Genomic DNA, 17,687 nt, shown 5'->3' with positions numbered 1-17,687 from the left:
AAGATGATATGTAAGTGTGCACATGAAGGAAGCATGCATTTTTTGATTTTTGTTTGTTAATTTTAAATAATGCAAAATAGTATTGCTTATACAAATCAAACTTGAAACACTCACTATTCAACCCACTACCATATTGATGGGCGACTTTAATTACCCCTGGATTAACTAGGAATCATATATGACACCAAATGTGCAGGCACAGAGATTCTTGGGTTTTGTAAACGCAAACTCCCTGGACCAGATTGTCAATACACTGACCAGGAGAGCAAACATACTAGATCTGGTCCTCACTAATATGGGAGAGTGCTGCATAGCCCTAGTGTAATGTCTTCTCTGGTAAGGTCAGATCACTAAATGGTCTCCTTTGAAGTAAAAATAAAGCCCAGAACCCCAGTTAGCCATGAAATGTTCAGAAACTACAATAAGGTTAACTTGAAACAGTCGCACACCTTGTTGCTGGTTGTGATATACTAATGGCAGAAAGACTGTATACTGAAAGACATAATAATATGGCTAGGCTGCACTGGGGATTGTGCAAATATTATGGTATTGAAAAACACTGGAAACAAAAATCACAAAGCATTATAGAAAATGATGAAGTTTATATCACATGGGATCATCCATTACCAACAGTTCAAAAAATAGATTGGAGAAAACCAGATATAGTGGTCCATGAAATATACTGAAATTACTGCACCCAGTGACTACAATGTCTTACATACAGAGAGACACAGTCATAAAATACCAGGATTTGCAGGTAGAAATGAGAGCAGTGTGGAAGAAGGATACCCAGACAGTTCCAGTAGTAGTAGGAGCAACAGGCCTTAAAAAAATTACAATCTTACATAGATATGTTATCGATACATGTAATTCTGTACAAATTGCAGAAGGAGTCATTACTGGGCTCATTGTGGGTGCTGCGAAGGGCACTTTCTAGCTAACATCAAAGATTGAAACAATACTAATTTCATGGACTTTAATCATACTTTCACATAGAAATGGGTCCATCCCCTTCAAGGTATTAGAAGCTCATAAGACTTGGAGAAATTAAAAAAAGCCAGAAGACATAGCAAACATACTCCTCTACACCCTCAACCTCCCTTCAGGGATTACCATCAAATATAATTTCCCCAATTATCACTAGACAACAGGTCCTCAATGCTCTCAATAAGGGAAAGAACACTGCATCGATGAGGTCAGGCAATATCTCAGGATGTCTTCTAAATAGCATGAAACATGACCTATCATGCCCTTTAGAATTGCTGTTTAACTATAGACTCCAAGTAAGCTTCATGCCTCATGAATGCAGAACATCAACAATCATTCCTCTGCATAAAGGTGGGATATCTATAGACCCATAAGTCTCATTAGCCTCATATGCAAAGTCACGGAAAGAATTATCATGGACATGATCGATAATAACATAGGAAATTACCGAACACTGGAGTCAATCCAATATGGTTTCATCAAGGACAGGTCATGCCTACTCAACCTGATGGATTTCTTGAACGGTCACTAAAGCAATTGATGAGTGCAAAATGATTCACAATGCCTACCTTGACCTGGCCAAGGCATTTGACATAATACCCCACTCAGGCATTGTTGACATACTCAGGAGCTTAGGTATAATCCCTTATGCCTCCCAATGGATAGCCAGCTGTCTCACAAACATGAAACAGGAAGTTAGAACTGGGGAGTCCACCTCTACAAAGAGGCAGTCACAAGTGGAGTCCCTCTCTCAGACCTAGGACAACTCTTTTTAGGCATTTACTTCTCTGAAGTCAAGGCCAATGTCAAGTGCCTCAGGCTGGCTGAATCTGCAGATGATTGCAAACTAGGAGCAGTCATAGAATCCGCTACTTACACTAATGATCTGCAGGAAAGGCTGACACAGACAAATAAATTGCGCCAAAGACTAAAACTAAATGCCAAGAAATGCATAATAGTATCCTTTGGGAAGTCATCCACCTCTGGTAATTATCATATTGCCAACATGCCCCTAAGAGTTGGCCCAGTAGTCATGGGCTTCAGGCCACAAATAGTCAGCAATCTAGCCTTTGACCATCAATGTCTAGAGTAGTGAGGAAATTATTCCATGTTGTGTAACTTATAAACAGAGGTATGGCATTAAGGTCCAAGAAGGTAATTGTTCCATTGTATTCAGCATTCATCAGATGTTTCATTGAATGCAATTCCCCCTTTGGGATGAACCTATTTAGACACATTCAATGTCTAGAATATCTACAGAGGTTCCTCACTAAAAGAATATCATATGCTGATTGCCTTAAAGCCATATCCCTGTATTCTGTCTCCTACAGGCTGTTGAGGGGAGATCTATGTCTGGCATACGAGGCATTGTCAGAGTCCACCCTGATGAACTCCTGCACATCTACAAAACAAACAGCACCAGAGACATCTGTTCTAAAGACTTAAAACTTGCCTATGATCTAAATAGGACCTCCTGGTTAGACAGGTATATAGCCCACAGACTACTCCTTTTCTGGAACAGGCTTCCCATCCATGTGAAGCACAGCTTATCCCTAATGTAATTCAATGGATGGGGAACAGGAAATTAATCCCTGGTTTGGCACCTATGTCTCTAATGGACAGAGGCAGCCTGTAAATGACTCATCTCCCATATCTGACAAGCCCCTGCTATTGAATTATCACTTGTGACATACGCAAATTTACATTCATGTAAAAGTAATCACACTTTATTAACATAGCAAGCATTTTACTTCAATATATTGCTATATATCATATACTCTAAGCAACATTACATAGATTATTCAACTCCTACCTCTTTCTTTTTCAGAGAAGAAACATGTTTATTAAACCATCTGTTACTACATAGGGAATCATACGTTTATACAAATGAAAACAAACCATACCGATACAATCCTAGTGTCAAGCCTTTTACATCACAAACCATACTGACACACTCCAAGTTGCAAACATTATACATCACTTATAATCTACCAAATCTTTTTCAGTCAAACATTATATAGCTCATTTATGTCCTCCCATCTTTTAAACCTCCTTCCTCCCTTGTATGTGTTGTTTCCACAATTCCCATTTTTTATTATGTAGTTTGCTCCTACCCTTTTCTAAACATCTCGATTCCAGTTGTTTTATCTCTGTTACTATATTCACTTCTTCTAGTATAATTAGTTTAGATTTTTATTTCATTTTCTAGTAATTGTTTTTTTGGCAGCCACCATTATTAGACACAGCAAGGTCTTATCATGTATAGGCAATTCCAATTCTGTATCATAGCTCTGAAAAATCATTTCTCTCGTCAGACCAATCAGCCCACCCAGGATCTCTGACAGTGACTCCTGCAGGGAATCCTTAAAATCCACCAGTTCAACGTGCTTCTAGAAAATTTGTTACCTCTTTCTTCTATGTCATACCTCCAACATTTGCTGTCTGCCTGAGGAAAAATTCTCTGAAGTCTACTTGGGGTATAAAAATATCCATATGTCACCCAGTGGATAGCCAACTAGCTCACAGGCAGGACCCAGGAAGTTAGAATTCGGGAGTCCATCTCTACAAAGAGGCCAGTCACAATTGGAGTTCCTCCAGGATCAGCCCTTGGACCACTCCTTTTTGGCATTTACTTCACAGAAGTCAAGGCCAATGCCAGTGGTCTCTGGCTGACTAAATTAGCAGATGATTGCAAATTAGGAACTGTCATTGAATATCATACTGACACAAATGTTCTCCAGGAGAGGCTGACACAGACAAACAACTGGTGTCAGAGCCATGGACTAAAACTAAATGCCAAGAAATACATAATAGTATCCTTTGGGAAGTCATCCATCCCGGGTAACTGTCATATTGACAACATACCCCTTAGAGCTGATCCAGTGGTCAGGGACTTAGGGACACAAATAGATAGTAATCTAGCCTTTTACCATCATGTGTCTACAGAGGTGAGGAAATCATTCTATGTTGCGCAACTTATAAATAAAGGAATGGCATCCAATTCCAAGGAAGTCATTGTTCCACTGTATTCGGCATTTATCAGACCTATCATTGAGTACAACAGCCCCTTTTATATATAGCTAACCAGGCATATCCAACAACTGGAATGTCCACAGAGGTTCCCCACTAAAATACAGGGAGTAAGTAATATGTCCTATGCTGACTGCCTCAAGGCCCTATATCTGTATTCTGTTTCCTAGAGGCTTTTGAGGTGAGATCTATTCCTGGCATACAGGGCATTGTCAGACCCCACTCTGATGGATTTCCTGCATAGCCACAAAACAAACAGTACCAGAATTACCTGTTCTATATACCTAAACTTTACCTGTGATATAAATAGCACATGCTGGAGAGATAGGTAAGTATCCCAGAGACTATCCCATCTATGGAGCAGGCTCCACATCCATGTGAAGCAGAGTTCCTCCCTAACCCAATTCAAGTGCAACTTGGACAACTGGATGGGAAACTGGAAATTCATCCCTGGTTTGGGACCTATGTCTCTAATGGACACAGGTAACCTGTAAATGATTCAACTCCCAGGCCCATGCTTACACTTATCAAGGGTGTCAGAACTTGTCAGAGATTTGGGATGCATGGCTAGGCTTAAAAAGGCCCTTGTGGTCATTAGCCTAGTAAACACCTATGAAGCTGTGCAAACATTTCCAGGCAAAAATCATAAATCTTCTAGATTTTGTTGCATATTTGGGAGACATACATATATCCTGCCATTGTTTCTTTGTGAATTACTTATCTAATGTCTCTTCTCAATCCTTTCTAACCTCCTCTGATTGAGTCTTATAGTTATCTTGTAATATTTTATATGCTCTACTAATTATTCCTTTTTCAATGGCAGCTTTTCTTCCAGAGTCTGCTACAAACTCTACCAGTGCTGGCCTTTCATTTAGGACCCCCCCTATTTCTTTCTCTTTGCCTATACTCTGATATCAGTTCCCGATAGGGAAGGCAATCTCTAACCTGCAGTCCAAATACACTCTTTGCATCTTCCCATTCTATCATCTTTCCCTCTCTAGTTATTTGTTCCCAATACCTTGGTTCCTTTGCCAGTTTTCTCCAATAAATTCCAACCCCCTCTTGCCTATTGTCTGTATCCCTAATTGCAGTCATCCCCATTGGCAAAATCTCATTTCTCCAATCCCTTGCTGGCTAAGATTATCAGAACTTGTCAGAGATTTGGAATACATGGTTAGGCTTAAAATGACCCTCGTGGCCATTAGCTTAGTATTCACCTATGAACCTATGGGTGCAGAAGTTGGACAATGTAGTGTGCAGTTCAGGAGAAAAAGAGGATAGAATGGGTCATGCCTAGTAGAGTAAAAGTACAGTTTTCAGCTGAGAGGCAATGGAAAATATAAACTACAAAAAAAAAAAAAAAAAGGACAGACTATATATGTAGTAGTTTACTAATTTTTTTGTTAAATATATGCAATGTAACTTGCAATAGACTGCATAGGAACTAATATGCCTAATGCATATCTCTTGAAGTGAAGCTTTGTCTAGTTCATTATTGTGTTAATGTATTATTTGCTCTTCTTCATGTATATGCTGTGGCATGCTTGTTATTGGCATTTGATCTGAGTTGTTACTAAAACCAATCCACTGTTTAAGATCAGTTCATTTACCCACTTAACAAATTAAATAAATAAATAAAAGGAAGCAGGTTATGTTTTAACAAGTACATGCCTTGGCTTAATTATGTATTCAATTGTTTTTTGTTGTTTTGGCTCTGCTGTTACTCTTTATACTGTATGTTGGTATTATACCGTACAAAATATACCATACAGATCTCAGGCACATATATAATATTTCATAGTACCCAGGTAACCTAGGTAATCTGTTAAACTTAGTTGCTATGACACCTGTGTTTTCTTCCAAACAACCTTGGTAGTATATCTATATGCATAGTCCTTATATTATGAACTAAAATATGGTTAAGTGTAATTTTTAAAAGATGCCAAGTGTTCAATGTACGTGTTTTAAGAGGTGGATGAATCGCTCAGTAAATGAAGAGATTTTGAGTTTTTGAGTTAATTTAATTTTTTTAGTATTTGTTTACTGGGTAGGTGGGCTGGTCCGAGAACCCTTTTCAGACAGAACCCAGGTGTCAAGGCACAAAGCAACGGTGTTGAAAAAACATACCAAATTTAATATCAGTAATACAAATGTCATTATTGTCATCATCATCATCAAACTCATTTTCTCCATTTTATGCATGGGATTGGGATGTCTCTCGTCATCCTTCTTGTTTCAGTGCTATTACCTGTCATGTTTTTTTTTTCTCACCAGATCCATCCATCTCTTTACTAGAGGCCCTTGTGTCCTCTTACATTCTTCCTGTCTCTCTCCTAAATTTCTACACTGGATTGCCTTCTGCTTTCCTGCACATGTCCAAACCACCATAATCTGCTCTTCTTCACCTTCTCTGTAATTTGTGTTGCTTTGGCTTTTGCTCTTTTGTTCTCATTTCTTCATCTGTCACACTTTGCATCCTACCACCCATTGCAGACACTTCCTCCCTATCACCTCTACCTTTCTCAACTGCTCTGCCTTCACTGTCCAGGTTTCTGTACCCTATAGTACTATTGGTATCACCATTTTGTGCACCTTAAGTTAAAGCTTCCTTGGCATTCTTCTTTTACATACTACCACTGACACTCTATATCAGTTGGTTGCAGCCCCTCTGATTTTTGCTTTGACCTCCTTAATTATATTTCCATTCTCTACAGTTATAGCTCCCAGATACTTGAAGCTGTTAACCTGTCCCACTATTTCACTTCTGTCTCAATTTTTCAGCTTTTTCTGATTTCTCCCTTTTGGTGCTATGACAACTGTCTTGTTTGTAGTCAGTTTCATCCCAGATGCTTTTAGTTTTTCATTTCATTCCATTCCCGTATCATCGATGGAGTTCTTTCTCAGAGTTTGCATGTAATGTCACACTGTCTGCATTCAACATCTTTAATGATCTGTCAGCATTGTTGAGCACAGGGATCTACCCCTCTGACCCATTTGCTAATGTAGTCCATCACTAGGATGAACAACTATGGGCTCAGAGCTGAACTCTGATGCACACCCACTCCAACTGGGAACACCTCTGTGAGTCTTAACACTGTTCACACTTATGTAATTGGTTCCTTGCACATAACCTGCACTAATTCTATCAATGTTTCTGGGACATCAAAGCATTTCAGGACTACCTAAATCAACTTTTTAGGACTTTGTCATATGCCTTCTCCAAACTTGACTCTTTCCTCATCTCTAGCTTTGTCTCAACTATCTGATTCACTGCAAACATCAGGTCTGTTGTGCTGCAACCTCATTTGAACCCAAACTGCTCATCTTCCATTATACATCTACTTCTTTGCATATTCATTTATTAATCGTCCCCCATCCAGCACTTTCATGAAGTATTTCAGGAGTTTGATACCTCTGTACTGCCCACAGTTGTTAATGTCCCCTTTGTTCGTGTGCACTGGCACTATATTCTTCTTCTCTAGTCATTGGAGTATGTCTTTCTCTCCATACTGCTATGAGTACCCTCTGGACACATTTCCTCCCTAACTTACTCAACATCTTGATCGTCATCTTCTTTCAGAAGCTGCTGGAAGTATTCCTTTAATCTACCTTTGATGTCTGTGGGCTGGTAAGCAGGTTGTTGCTGGCATCCCTTATGAAGGGTGTCTGATCTTTATCTATCTGTCTTTGCCTTTATACCTGATAGAGTTTCTTTGTGCCATTTCTTGAGTCACTTCCCAGAAGCTGGTGCAGTGCCTCTGACGCCTTGTTTTCTTGCTATTCTAACTGCCGTGTTAGCCAACCAGTACTGTTCTTCTTAGTCTGGTCCACCTTTTCTATCTCCCACATTTTCCTGTATTCTTTCTTTCTTTCTTTTGATAGCCTCCTGGACTTCTTCATTTCACCATCAGCTTTCGTTATGTACCATATTTCCATACCTGGCTAGGCTGCATATTTGTTGTATAGTCCTCACTCATAGCACTTTGAGATGCTGCCATTCATCTTCAACTCACTCTATGTTGTCTTCTTCCTGAGGTGCCTGAGCCCTGGATGGTTCCATGAAGTCTTGTGTTTTCACCCCAGTCAACATCCAGGTCTTTAGCATAGTCTTTGTTGACCTTTGATCTTTCTCTAACCACAGCATGCAGTAGATTGTGGCCACTGGCGGCTTATGCTCTGTGCCACCTCTTTCACTGGGGATGACACTGCAATCTCTGATTCTAGTCAAATACCTTTTCCTTACTAGGAATTCTGTCTGAGCTGCATGATGGCCACTCTAGAAACTTTGGTAGATGAATATCAAACTGTCTGAAAGACAGAACCAATAAAGCGTGAGTTGCAGGCACCTCATCAGAAAATAAGAAAGTGAGCAGTGGTGATCTTGTGATTGTCTGTCTTTCTGAACCATTTGTTGGCCACGATCAAGCCATTTGCCAGACAGAATTCTGGAATGGCCTGTCCTGGCTTTTTGGGGAGGATAGATAAGAAATGATGTGGGAATTGTGATGAGGGAGATGCTTCATAAGACAGCAAGGGACATCATCAGAATTAGTGATAGACTAATGGCAATGGGACTCCTGTGTAAAGGTAAGACAGCATTCATAATCTCACCTTATGTCCCACAGTCATGATAGCAAGGAAAAGAGTGCATTCCTGCAGCAGTTACAGGACCTACTAACAAAACAGAACAACATAAGTCAGTGTTGATAATGGGAGACCTGAATATTAGGGCACACAGTTGAAGGTACGGGGATTGCCTGAGTCCTGAATCAACTGCCTGAGTCCTGAATGAACCCATATTTGGTAAGATGAATATCAAACTGTCTTAAAGACAGAACCAATAAAGTGTGAGTTGCAGGCACCTCAGCAGAAAATAAGAAAGTGAACAGTGGTGTCCCTCAGGTCTTACTGCACATAACTTTTTTTTTTTGCCTTTACTTCTCAGCTCTTCAAGTGGAGAGAAAATACCTTTGGCTACCAAAGTTTCTAGATAACCTTAAACTGGGGACTGTTGTTAAGTTGCCCTCTGATACCCACACCCTCCAGAATAAAATCTCTTTAGTAATCTCTTGGTGTGTTAAAATTGACACAAACTAAATGCTAAAAAGTGTAACATTGTCACATTTGGTGGGCAACTACTCCCCTCATTATACTGCATAGACAACACACCATTCTTCTTTCGGCTTTTTCCTGGTTAGGGGTCACCACAGTGGATCACCTGTCCGCTCATGATTGGCAGTGGAGTTTTACTGTGTCGAGTTGCCAGCCCAGCACCCAACCTTCCACAGAAGGCACACACACACATGCACTCACACCCAGGGCCAATTTAGAGTATATGCTCTACCTACAGCATGTCTTTGGGATGTGGGAGGAAACCGCATGACCCGAAGGAAGCCCATGCAACCACAGGTAGGACATGCAGACTCTGCACAGAAGGCACCCCAGCCGAGGATCAAACCAGAGAACCTCTTGCTCTGAGGAGGGCAAAGCTAACAGCTGCACCATCGTGGCCACCCTCATAGACAACTCACCATTACAATCTGAAAATGTTATCAGGGATCTGGGAACTTGTGTTCATAGCTCCCTCTCTTATGACCATCATGTGACAATGGTTGTCAGGAAAGCTTTTATTTATCATAGCTAATAGCTAAATGAATATCATCAAGGTCTAAAGAGGTAATCTCTCCCTCCCTTATATTCAGGATTGATCAAGATTAATTATCAATCATAGTACAAAGTTCAGGCTCTGTCTCAGTAAACATATGAAACAACTAGAAAAATTCCATAGGGTCCTTAAAAAAAAAAAAAAAAAAAAAAACACACACACACAAGCCTAAAGTTCATTACATGAGACTGGAAGCTCTATTTCTTTATTCAATGTCATACAGATTTTTGACGGAAGATCTCTGTCTTGTTTAGTATACCATTAGAGACCTGGTTTTCCTGTATCTCCTGTATCTCAAGTCCAGTGACTACACTAACACTAGAACCAAGTAGGTAAATCTTCACTCCAAGATAAATAAATAATGGTGGCGATACAGGATTATAAACCAGCATCATGCTATCTTCTGGAATAAACTTTGCTGTATGTTAAGCAGAATGATTCACTGTCTTCCTTTAACCATAACCTACATAAGTGGTGGAGTTTTCACAACTGGACTGACTGGGATGACCATCCTGGAGAAAAGAGGTTTGACTGACTTGCAAGACATACTGTAAATGGTCCTAGGACTCAGTAGCCTTGGAATATCTATGAATCCATGAGTCAGTGTTCCTCTCAGCCTCTTTTCACACTACTCCAGGTGGGTGTGACATTATAATCTATGTACAGTCTCCGCATTAAGAGTGAAATCCTTAGGAGTTTTACAGTTGACGGGACAAATGACACAGGCTTGTTGATGAAACTAAGTAATAATGAGGTAGACTGAGACTGTCTTTGTCTACACAGTCTAAACATTTCTATGTTCTTTTAGATGTTCTGTTAGTTATCTTTCAAAACTGCTTGTAATGAAATCTATCTATCTGAGTTCTGGTGGGAGTAGATTCCAATTAGATGGAACACTTTTGGCTTATCTATGAGTTAACATTAGGGTGCCACTGTCCTGATTTCTGAGAGATTAGGGGAGGATTTGATTTGGGTTTGCTTTTTAGGGATGGACAAAAGTTGCAGTTTAGGGTTTTTAAGGGTAAGAGAAGATAAGAGGAAAGTAGCTCTTGCTATGACTAGTAGCTGGTTAGCCTTTTGTAATGTGAGACAATTATTGCTGTCAGAATTTTAGCTGAATTATATGTGGCTTGTTGGGTAGCAAATGGAAGAACATATTCAAGTCCAGAGATGAATCCATAATTAACACATGCTCTTCTGACGTCTTTGATTAGTGGTTTGATATGGACTAGGAGACTAGCACCCACCGTGACATTGTGACTTTTGAAAGAGAATTTTATGCACTATAGGGCTGTAGTACTTGTACTGTTCTACCAGGGACATTATATCTTTTCCAAGGGTTGTAATGATTAGGGGAGAAACTGTAGCAAGCCTCTGATGGGATCCAAAGAACACTCTTATGGTTTTGGAGATACTGAGGGTGAGGTTATTTTGAGTGAATCAGTTATAGATGGATGGGAAGTCTTTTTGAATGGCAGACTGGACAGAAGGAGAGGAGGCACCACTTCTGTGGAGGATGATGTCATATGTTTAAAGGCGCTGATGTCATTGACAAACAGAGAGAGAAAAGAATGGTCCCTAGATCTGAACCCCGAGCTACCCCTGCAGATACAGTTCCAAAGTCTGTTTGTAATTTGTCTGAGTGAAATATAGGATTCTGCTGGAAAGGTAGTATCTGCACCACATTTCCGAAAGTTCACCGTACCCCAGGGAACTTCATTTTCTCAAGACGATGGAATGGTCAGCACTTTAAAAGAATTTGGAGAGATCAGTGAAGACTCTGTCAGTCAGCCATCCTTTTTCCATTGTTCAAATATTTTGTATGTAACTGTATTAATTACTGTTAGGGCACTATACCCTCCCCTGAATCAATGCTGGCAGTCTTATAGAAGGCCATACTTATTTAGGTGGGCATAAACTTGGTCACAGATTATTTATTTTTTTTTAATTTTTGTGAATGGACAGAAACCTTAGAAGGGAGTAGCAGAGGAAAATGTATGAGTTAGTATGATTAGTGGGTGTTTGAATTAGGATGGAACAATTCCATAGGTGAGAGATAAAACTGAATATGCATGCAAGCAGTTTTGCAAGCTGCTTCACATACATTTTAAGGAAGGCTGAAAGTATGCCATGGGGGTTAAGATTGAATCTAAGACCTAGATTTATATGTATTGAAATAGAAGGTTTAGGGAACTTTAGGCACTAGACCATCCATTTATGTATTGTTAATGTTTCTTGTTAAATACATTCTGTTTCAAGATTAAAAGTGTGTGACATTGCTTAATTTCTAAGCAATGTTTAAGATACATTTAATAACTCATGCAACTATCCTTTTCAATATGACTACATTATATAGTGATTACAATATGAGGTTCTTTACGATCATACACATGCAGACAAAGACACACAGATATATCAGGACATGCACGTGCTCACACATGGACACACACACACACACACACACACACACACACACACACACACACACACACACACACACACACACACACACACACACACTCTGTGAATAAGTATATAGCAAAAATTAGAGTATGAGAGTGAAGAGACAAAGTACCCATCTGTGCCACCCTTGGCTTGGGTTACAGAATGATTTTGGACTGTTAGATGGGCTGGCTTTGGGAGGGGGAAATAGAATGAAACAGTTGATGGACAGCTCTCCTGTTTGGAAGAGGTGATTAGAGATAGATTACTTCCTGTGTGACCTATGAAGAAACTGGAAGCCTCACTGGCTAATTCTATAAAGAGAGTGATGTGGTGTCCTGTGCTGGGTAGGTAGATGACCTGCACTCAGAATGCTGACATCAGTATATATCACTCCTCCTGTTAGCAGACATGACCAGGTACCATAACATAATGGCTGCGGCACCCTCGCTACTGTTCTGTATAATGTCCTCACTCCGCTCACACAAAGAATTTTTGCCACAAGGCTTACCTCATGAAAGGACAAGCCTGTGGTCGGTATCTAAATAGAGTGGAGAAGTAATACAGAAAGCTTAAGATGATTAATGGGTCATGTGGGGAAAGGAGGTTTTGATCATTACTATGGCATCAGAAGAAGGGTGTAATATTGCCAGCAATATGACCTAAACATTATATAACACTGACAGTTCTGCATGACACAACCATTCCCCAAACTATGACTTTGGCTGTGCCCTTTCTGAGAGTGGTGAAGACTAAACATGCTGTTGCCCTTGTTGTTTCACAGAGATATTTGGATGGTTTCAACACACCAAAAGCAAAACAATTATGCTAAAACTCATACAGAAAACTAGCATAAAGAGTTTTCCAGTAATGGAAAGGTGCATGACATCTGCTCATTTCATACAGAATATCTTTACAATCTTTACCAAAGTAGTTTAGAAAATGAGTTTCATTACTTATCTGAAAAATGAACAGCACTGAAACAGTAATTGTGCATGACAAATCTAAAAGAAGTTGTTAGCCATTTCTGACTTTAAAGGATTCAGGGTAATCAGAATCTTAAGGGAGTAACTTCGTCTTCCCCATACAGAAAGCTTCTATTTTTTACCTAAAGCACATTTTGTACCACGCACACTGTTCCTTTAAATGCTCATGTCTCTAGATTCTTCACAGGAAAAACATCCAGACATGTAGCGCTTGACTTAAATAATATCAGCAATAGTTAATTGTTTTAATGCTTAATACAACTTTTTCTTAGCAGTGCCAAATTTATGGTCCTTCAAGTTTCATGAAATTTTACTGTACCACACAATAGCACGACAGACTTCTTTTAAAATATGAAATGTGGTACAACATGATTTTGAGAGAATAACTTACTACGAACTATTATATAAAAGCACTATATAAGATAATCACTAAAATCATCTGTGAACCAGTAAATGGTAAATAGCAAAGCAAAATCTTGAAAACACAGCATACTTACATGATTTCGTGAGAACTGCAATCAATATTTTCAGGGAATTTTTCAATTTGCTCTTGGGTTACGCTAGCTAACAGCGCAGGCAATTTCTTTGTAAACCAATCTGAGTAATCGGTAGAAACAAAGGTTGGTAGTTTGTATTGTAGTGGCTGATAAACAGTCTTTAATATGAAATCCCGTACACTTGCATTCGTAATGGTTCTCATGTTTTTCTGAAATCAAAAAAAGTTACTATAAATATGTAAATACTGATACACTCTGCTATGCTATATTATCTTACAATGAAAATGGAAAGAAAATTAGATTCTCTGATGTAGTGACTGAATGCAGGGCAATATTTCTTAAGGTCCCCCAGTGTTGTACACAAAGCGGACCCTTGTCAGTGATTGATCTTCCTGCATCAGAAACTCTAGCAATAATCACATCATTCTGTCTCAACAAGTATTGCCATATAATTTCCATGACATGGGATACCTGCATTTTCTCCTTCCCTTTCTTAAGCATGGTTAGCAGAGATTTTGCAATCTTATTTAAGAAAATACTGAGTATTTAAGCAATGACCTGCTGATGTCCATGTTTTGAAAACAATCCCCACTCTAACTTCAATCACCTCATTATACATGGGAGTGTATTGACTTGAAAGTCATTCTTTTACCATTCTAGATCCCAGTGCTGTCATTCTAGACTCACAATGTAACACCTTCATTCACATCTGTTTCTATCATAGTCTCGTGTATATTATATAATAAATGTAGGTAAATATTCAAAAATGTGCTCACTGATTGGACAGTCCAGTCAGCATGCTTATAGTAAATGCAGAGTTACTCACAGAAGAGAGTTCAGTAGCATACATAAAGCAGTGTAAAAAGACAAAAGAAACTACTGTTAACTAAACTATGCTGTTATGATTATTAACTGCCCAGCATAACTCTGGACAGCAAAGCACTCTGCAAGCATATACATTTTTAATTAAAGAAAAAAAAAAAATAGGCTGGGATGCCAGGCACAGAAGTATCCTCAATAATATGATACCCATTTTAAAAAAAAGCAACATAAACCAGATATGATCAGCATGTACTATGCAAGCGTTCACATGTATATGCTGCACGCATGCACAGAACATGATTCCCATATCAATCATGAGAAAGAATCTATGGAAGAATGCTGAAGCATGTTTGCACAATGGCATTATATAAAAAAAGCAAGCAATTTCTTTTTTAAATAATGTCATTTTATAATAGCAATAATCCACTTCTGTGTTGTTGGCATATCAAGATTTACCCACAGTTGACTTTGTTTAATCACTCAGGCATTACCCTTGTGATCAAACCAGACCAGCCATGGTAAATCCTGATATTCCCACACATATTGGTGGATTATTGCTTAAATGTTCAATTGTCAGCAAGCTGTTACTTCAACTCTTTTATCATTTACTTTAATCCCGTTTTCACTTTAATTTTACTCTATCCCTCCAGCATGTTCTGTTTATTGTGGTGACAAGGTTTAGGTCCCTAGAGTGTGTAGCTCAAAGGGATTGGGATTTATTTAAGTGGAGCATGTCCAACAGCTCTGGGTTTGACATAGCTTTGTATGTTAGGCAGAGATCACCTCTGAGTAGGCGATATGCGATGGAGTAAAGCTGGAGTTTTTTGAGATGGTCTGTGTAGGGCATCTCTTTGAGGCCAGTAATCCTCTTTGTGAGGTATTTCTGTGGCCTTTCCAGTTGTTGTAGATGTCTTGTGAGGTACATACCAAAAGGGCGTTGTACTCTATAATGGGTCTAATGAGTGATGAGTAGAGGGGGAACAATGACCTCTTTTTTTCTGGATGAGAAACCTTTTGTGATGAGGTGAGCCAGGTAGAAGGATTTCCTGACCACTGTGGCAATGTGATTATCAAAGGAGAGACTACTGTCCACCTGTGTCCCAAGGTCTCTTATAACATTTTTGGCATTAAGTAGACTACCAGCTATGTGATAGTTCATGGGTACAGAGTTTTTACCAAAGGGAATGACAATACACTTTTTGGCATTGAGCTTCAGGCTGTGGCTTTGACACCAGGCATCTGATTAAGTGAGGCCCTTTTGTAGTATGTCCACATCATAAGGAGTTTCGCTTATGGCTCCTAGTTTGCAGTCATCTGCAAACTTTGTTAGCCAAAGACCTTCTGTGTTAGCCTGTACTTCAGAAAAGTAGATACCAAACAGGAGAGGACCCAGGAATGAACCCTGTAGTACTCCACTTGTCACTGGTCTGAAGTCGTATTTGCAATTTCACAGTGTGGGTTCTGTCCATGAGCCAGTTGGCAACCCATCTTGTGACATAAGGATTTATACCTAGTTCAGTGAGCTTATCTATAATTCCAGAGTGGGGGATGGTGTCAAAAGCCTTGGTGAGATCTAGATAAGCTGTGTGAACCACCTTACCCTCATCTATGGCTTTGTTGACTGCTTCAAAGAAGTCAATCAGGTTTAGGAGATTTGATCTGCCTTTTACAAATCTGAACTGGGTAGGGTCCAGAGTTTGGAGATTACCAATGTCTTTGTTTATGAGTTCCATGATGATACGTTCCATGGCCTTGCAGACCAAGCTCGTCAGGCTAATGGGGAGGTAGTTCCTGGGGTCCGTCATGGCTTCCCCTTTGTGGAGTTGGATAACCCTCCCAGTGTGCCATTTAGTGGGCACAAAGCCTGAGGTGAGGCTATGATTGAACATGATACTTAGGTAGGGTGCCAGTTCATTCTGTAGTTCGTGTAGAACGCAGCCTGGGATATTGTTAGGTCCCATGGATGCTGTGTTCTTGGCCTTGGAGAATGTGTTTTTTACCTGTGCAGCCGTGATTACAGGAACTTTGCATTCTTCCGGTTTAGAGATGGGCCCTCTAGGGGGTGAGAAGGGGGTAAAGTTAGCACTGAACCTATCTGCCAGGATGTTAGCATTTCAGTTGGTTCTGTATATTTAGTGCCATTGTGTTGTAACTCAGAGCAGATCTGAGTGTTGCCATTAAGATTCTTGACATAGCTATAGAATACTTTGTGGTTGTCTTTAGAGTCAGTGACAATTTTGTCTTCGGAACTAGCTTTGGAGGATTTTATGAGGGATCTCAGCTTCTTACTGAGGTTGACCAGGGAGTTCCTCCAGTCATGGGATTTTACTCTTTTTTGCAACAGTTTCTTTCTTCTGTTGTAGAGTTTGTTTATGGCAGAGGACCACCAGATTGGCTTCCTTTTTTTGGAGGATAGCATCTTGGTTCTATTAGGGTTAGCATGATCCAGGCACTTGTGTAAGTGCTTATAAAGTGCATTTGTGTAGGATTCAGCAGTCGTACCTCTAATGTCCGTATGTATGGGTGTCATGAAGTTTGCCACTTCTGTCTTAAGAAGTGTAAAGTTGGCTTTGGAGAAGTTTTTTACAGTGATTTCCCTAATTGGGGGTGGGGGCGGGATGTGGATGTCTAGGGTGATTAGCTTGTGGTCGGATCTGACAAACGAGGAATTGACCTCTGTTGTGGAACACCGGATGCCCATGTTGGTAATGACCAGGTCTAGGATATTGCTGCCTCTGGTGGGGGTGTGAATAAGTTGATCCAAGGCGTTGTAATTTATGAATTCCAGAAAACGTTGAGCAAAAGAGTTGATACATGAGTAGTTTTTCCCAGTTAATTGTGTGGTAGTTGAAATCGCCCATTATTATGGAGTTGGGTTGTACCCTAATACTTTCCAGTGTATCAAGAAATGAGGAGTGGGAATGATGGGGCATGGTGGGGGGTCTGTAGCAAGCCACAATTTGGACTGCGGTCTTGTCCAGAGTTAGTTGAACTTGGATAATCTCAGATGCATTATGCTGTGCAACTAGCCTGGAGGTGTGGATATCCTTAATGAATATGGACACGCCTCCACCTTTAGTGCTTCATTCCGGGTTAGGTGGCCGAAAGGTGTGGTATTAATTATAGCCTGGTAATGCAGGCATATGTGAAAATTTGGAAAAAATCTCACACCAGGAACAGTCAGCAACAGAAATGAACAAAACCCTGAATCTGTTCACAACAATTGCATGGAATTACGCACCGGCACCAAATATACAC

General features: G+C 39.8%; 1 protein-coding gene across 1 annotated transcript in view; it reads right to left on the bottom strand.

The window, feature by feature from the left end:
* LOC122816739 overlaps positions 1 to 17,687 on the bottom strand; it is a 1,006,513-nt gene that overhangs the window by 337,175 nt on the left and 651,651 nt on the right. The window contains exon 32 of the mRNA XM_044089733.1: positions 13,608 to 13,816. Coding sequence (XP_043945668.1) covers positions 13,608 to 13,816 — 209 coding nt within the window. The remainder of the gene's footprint in view (positions 1 to 13,607; positions 13,817 to 17,687) is intronic.

The sequence above is a fragment of the Protopterus annectens genome, chromosome 12.part0 (genome assembly GCF_019279795.1).
Source record: "Protopterus annectens isolate FY-2018-M chromosome 12.part0, PAN1.0, whole genome shotgun sequence".
Classification (NCBI taxonomy): Eukaryota; Metazoa; Chordata; order Ceratodontiformes; family Protopteridae; genus Protopterus; species Protopterus annectens.
Note: the sequence above shows the minus strand (reverse complement) of the source record. Positions and strands in the feature narration are given on the sequence as shown.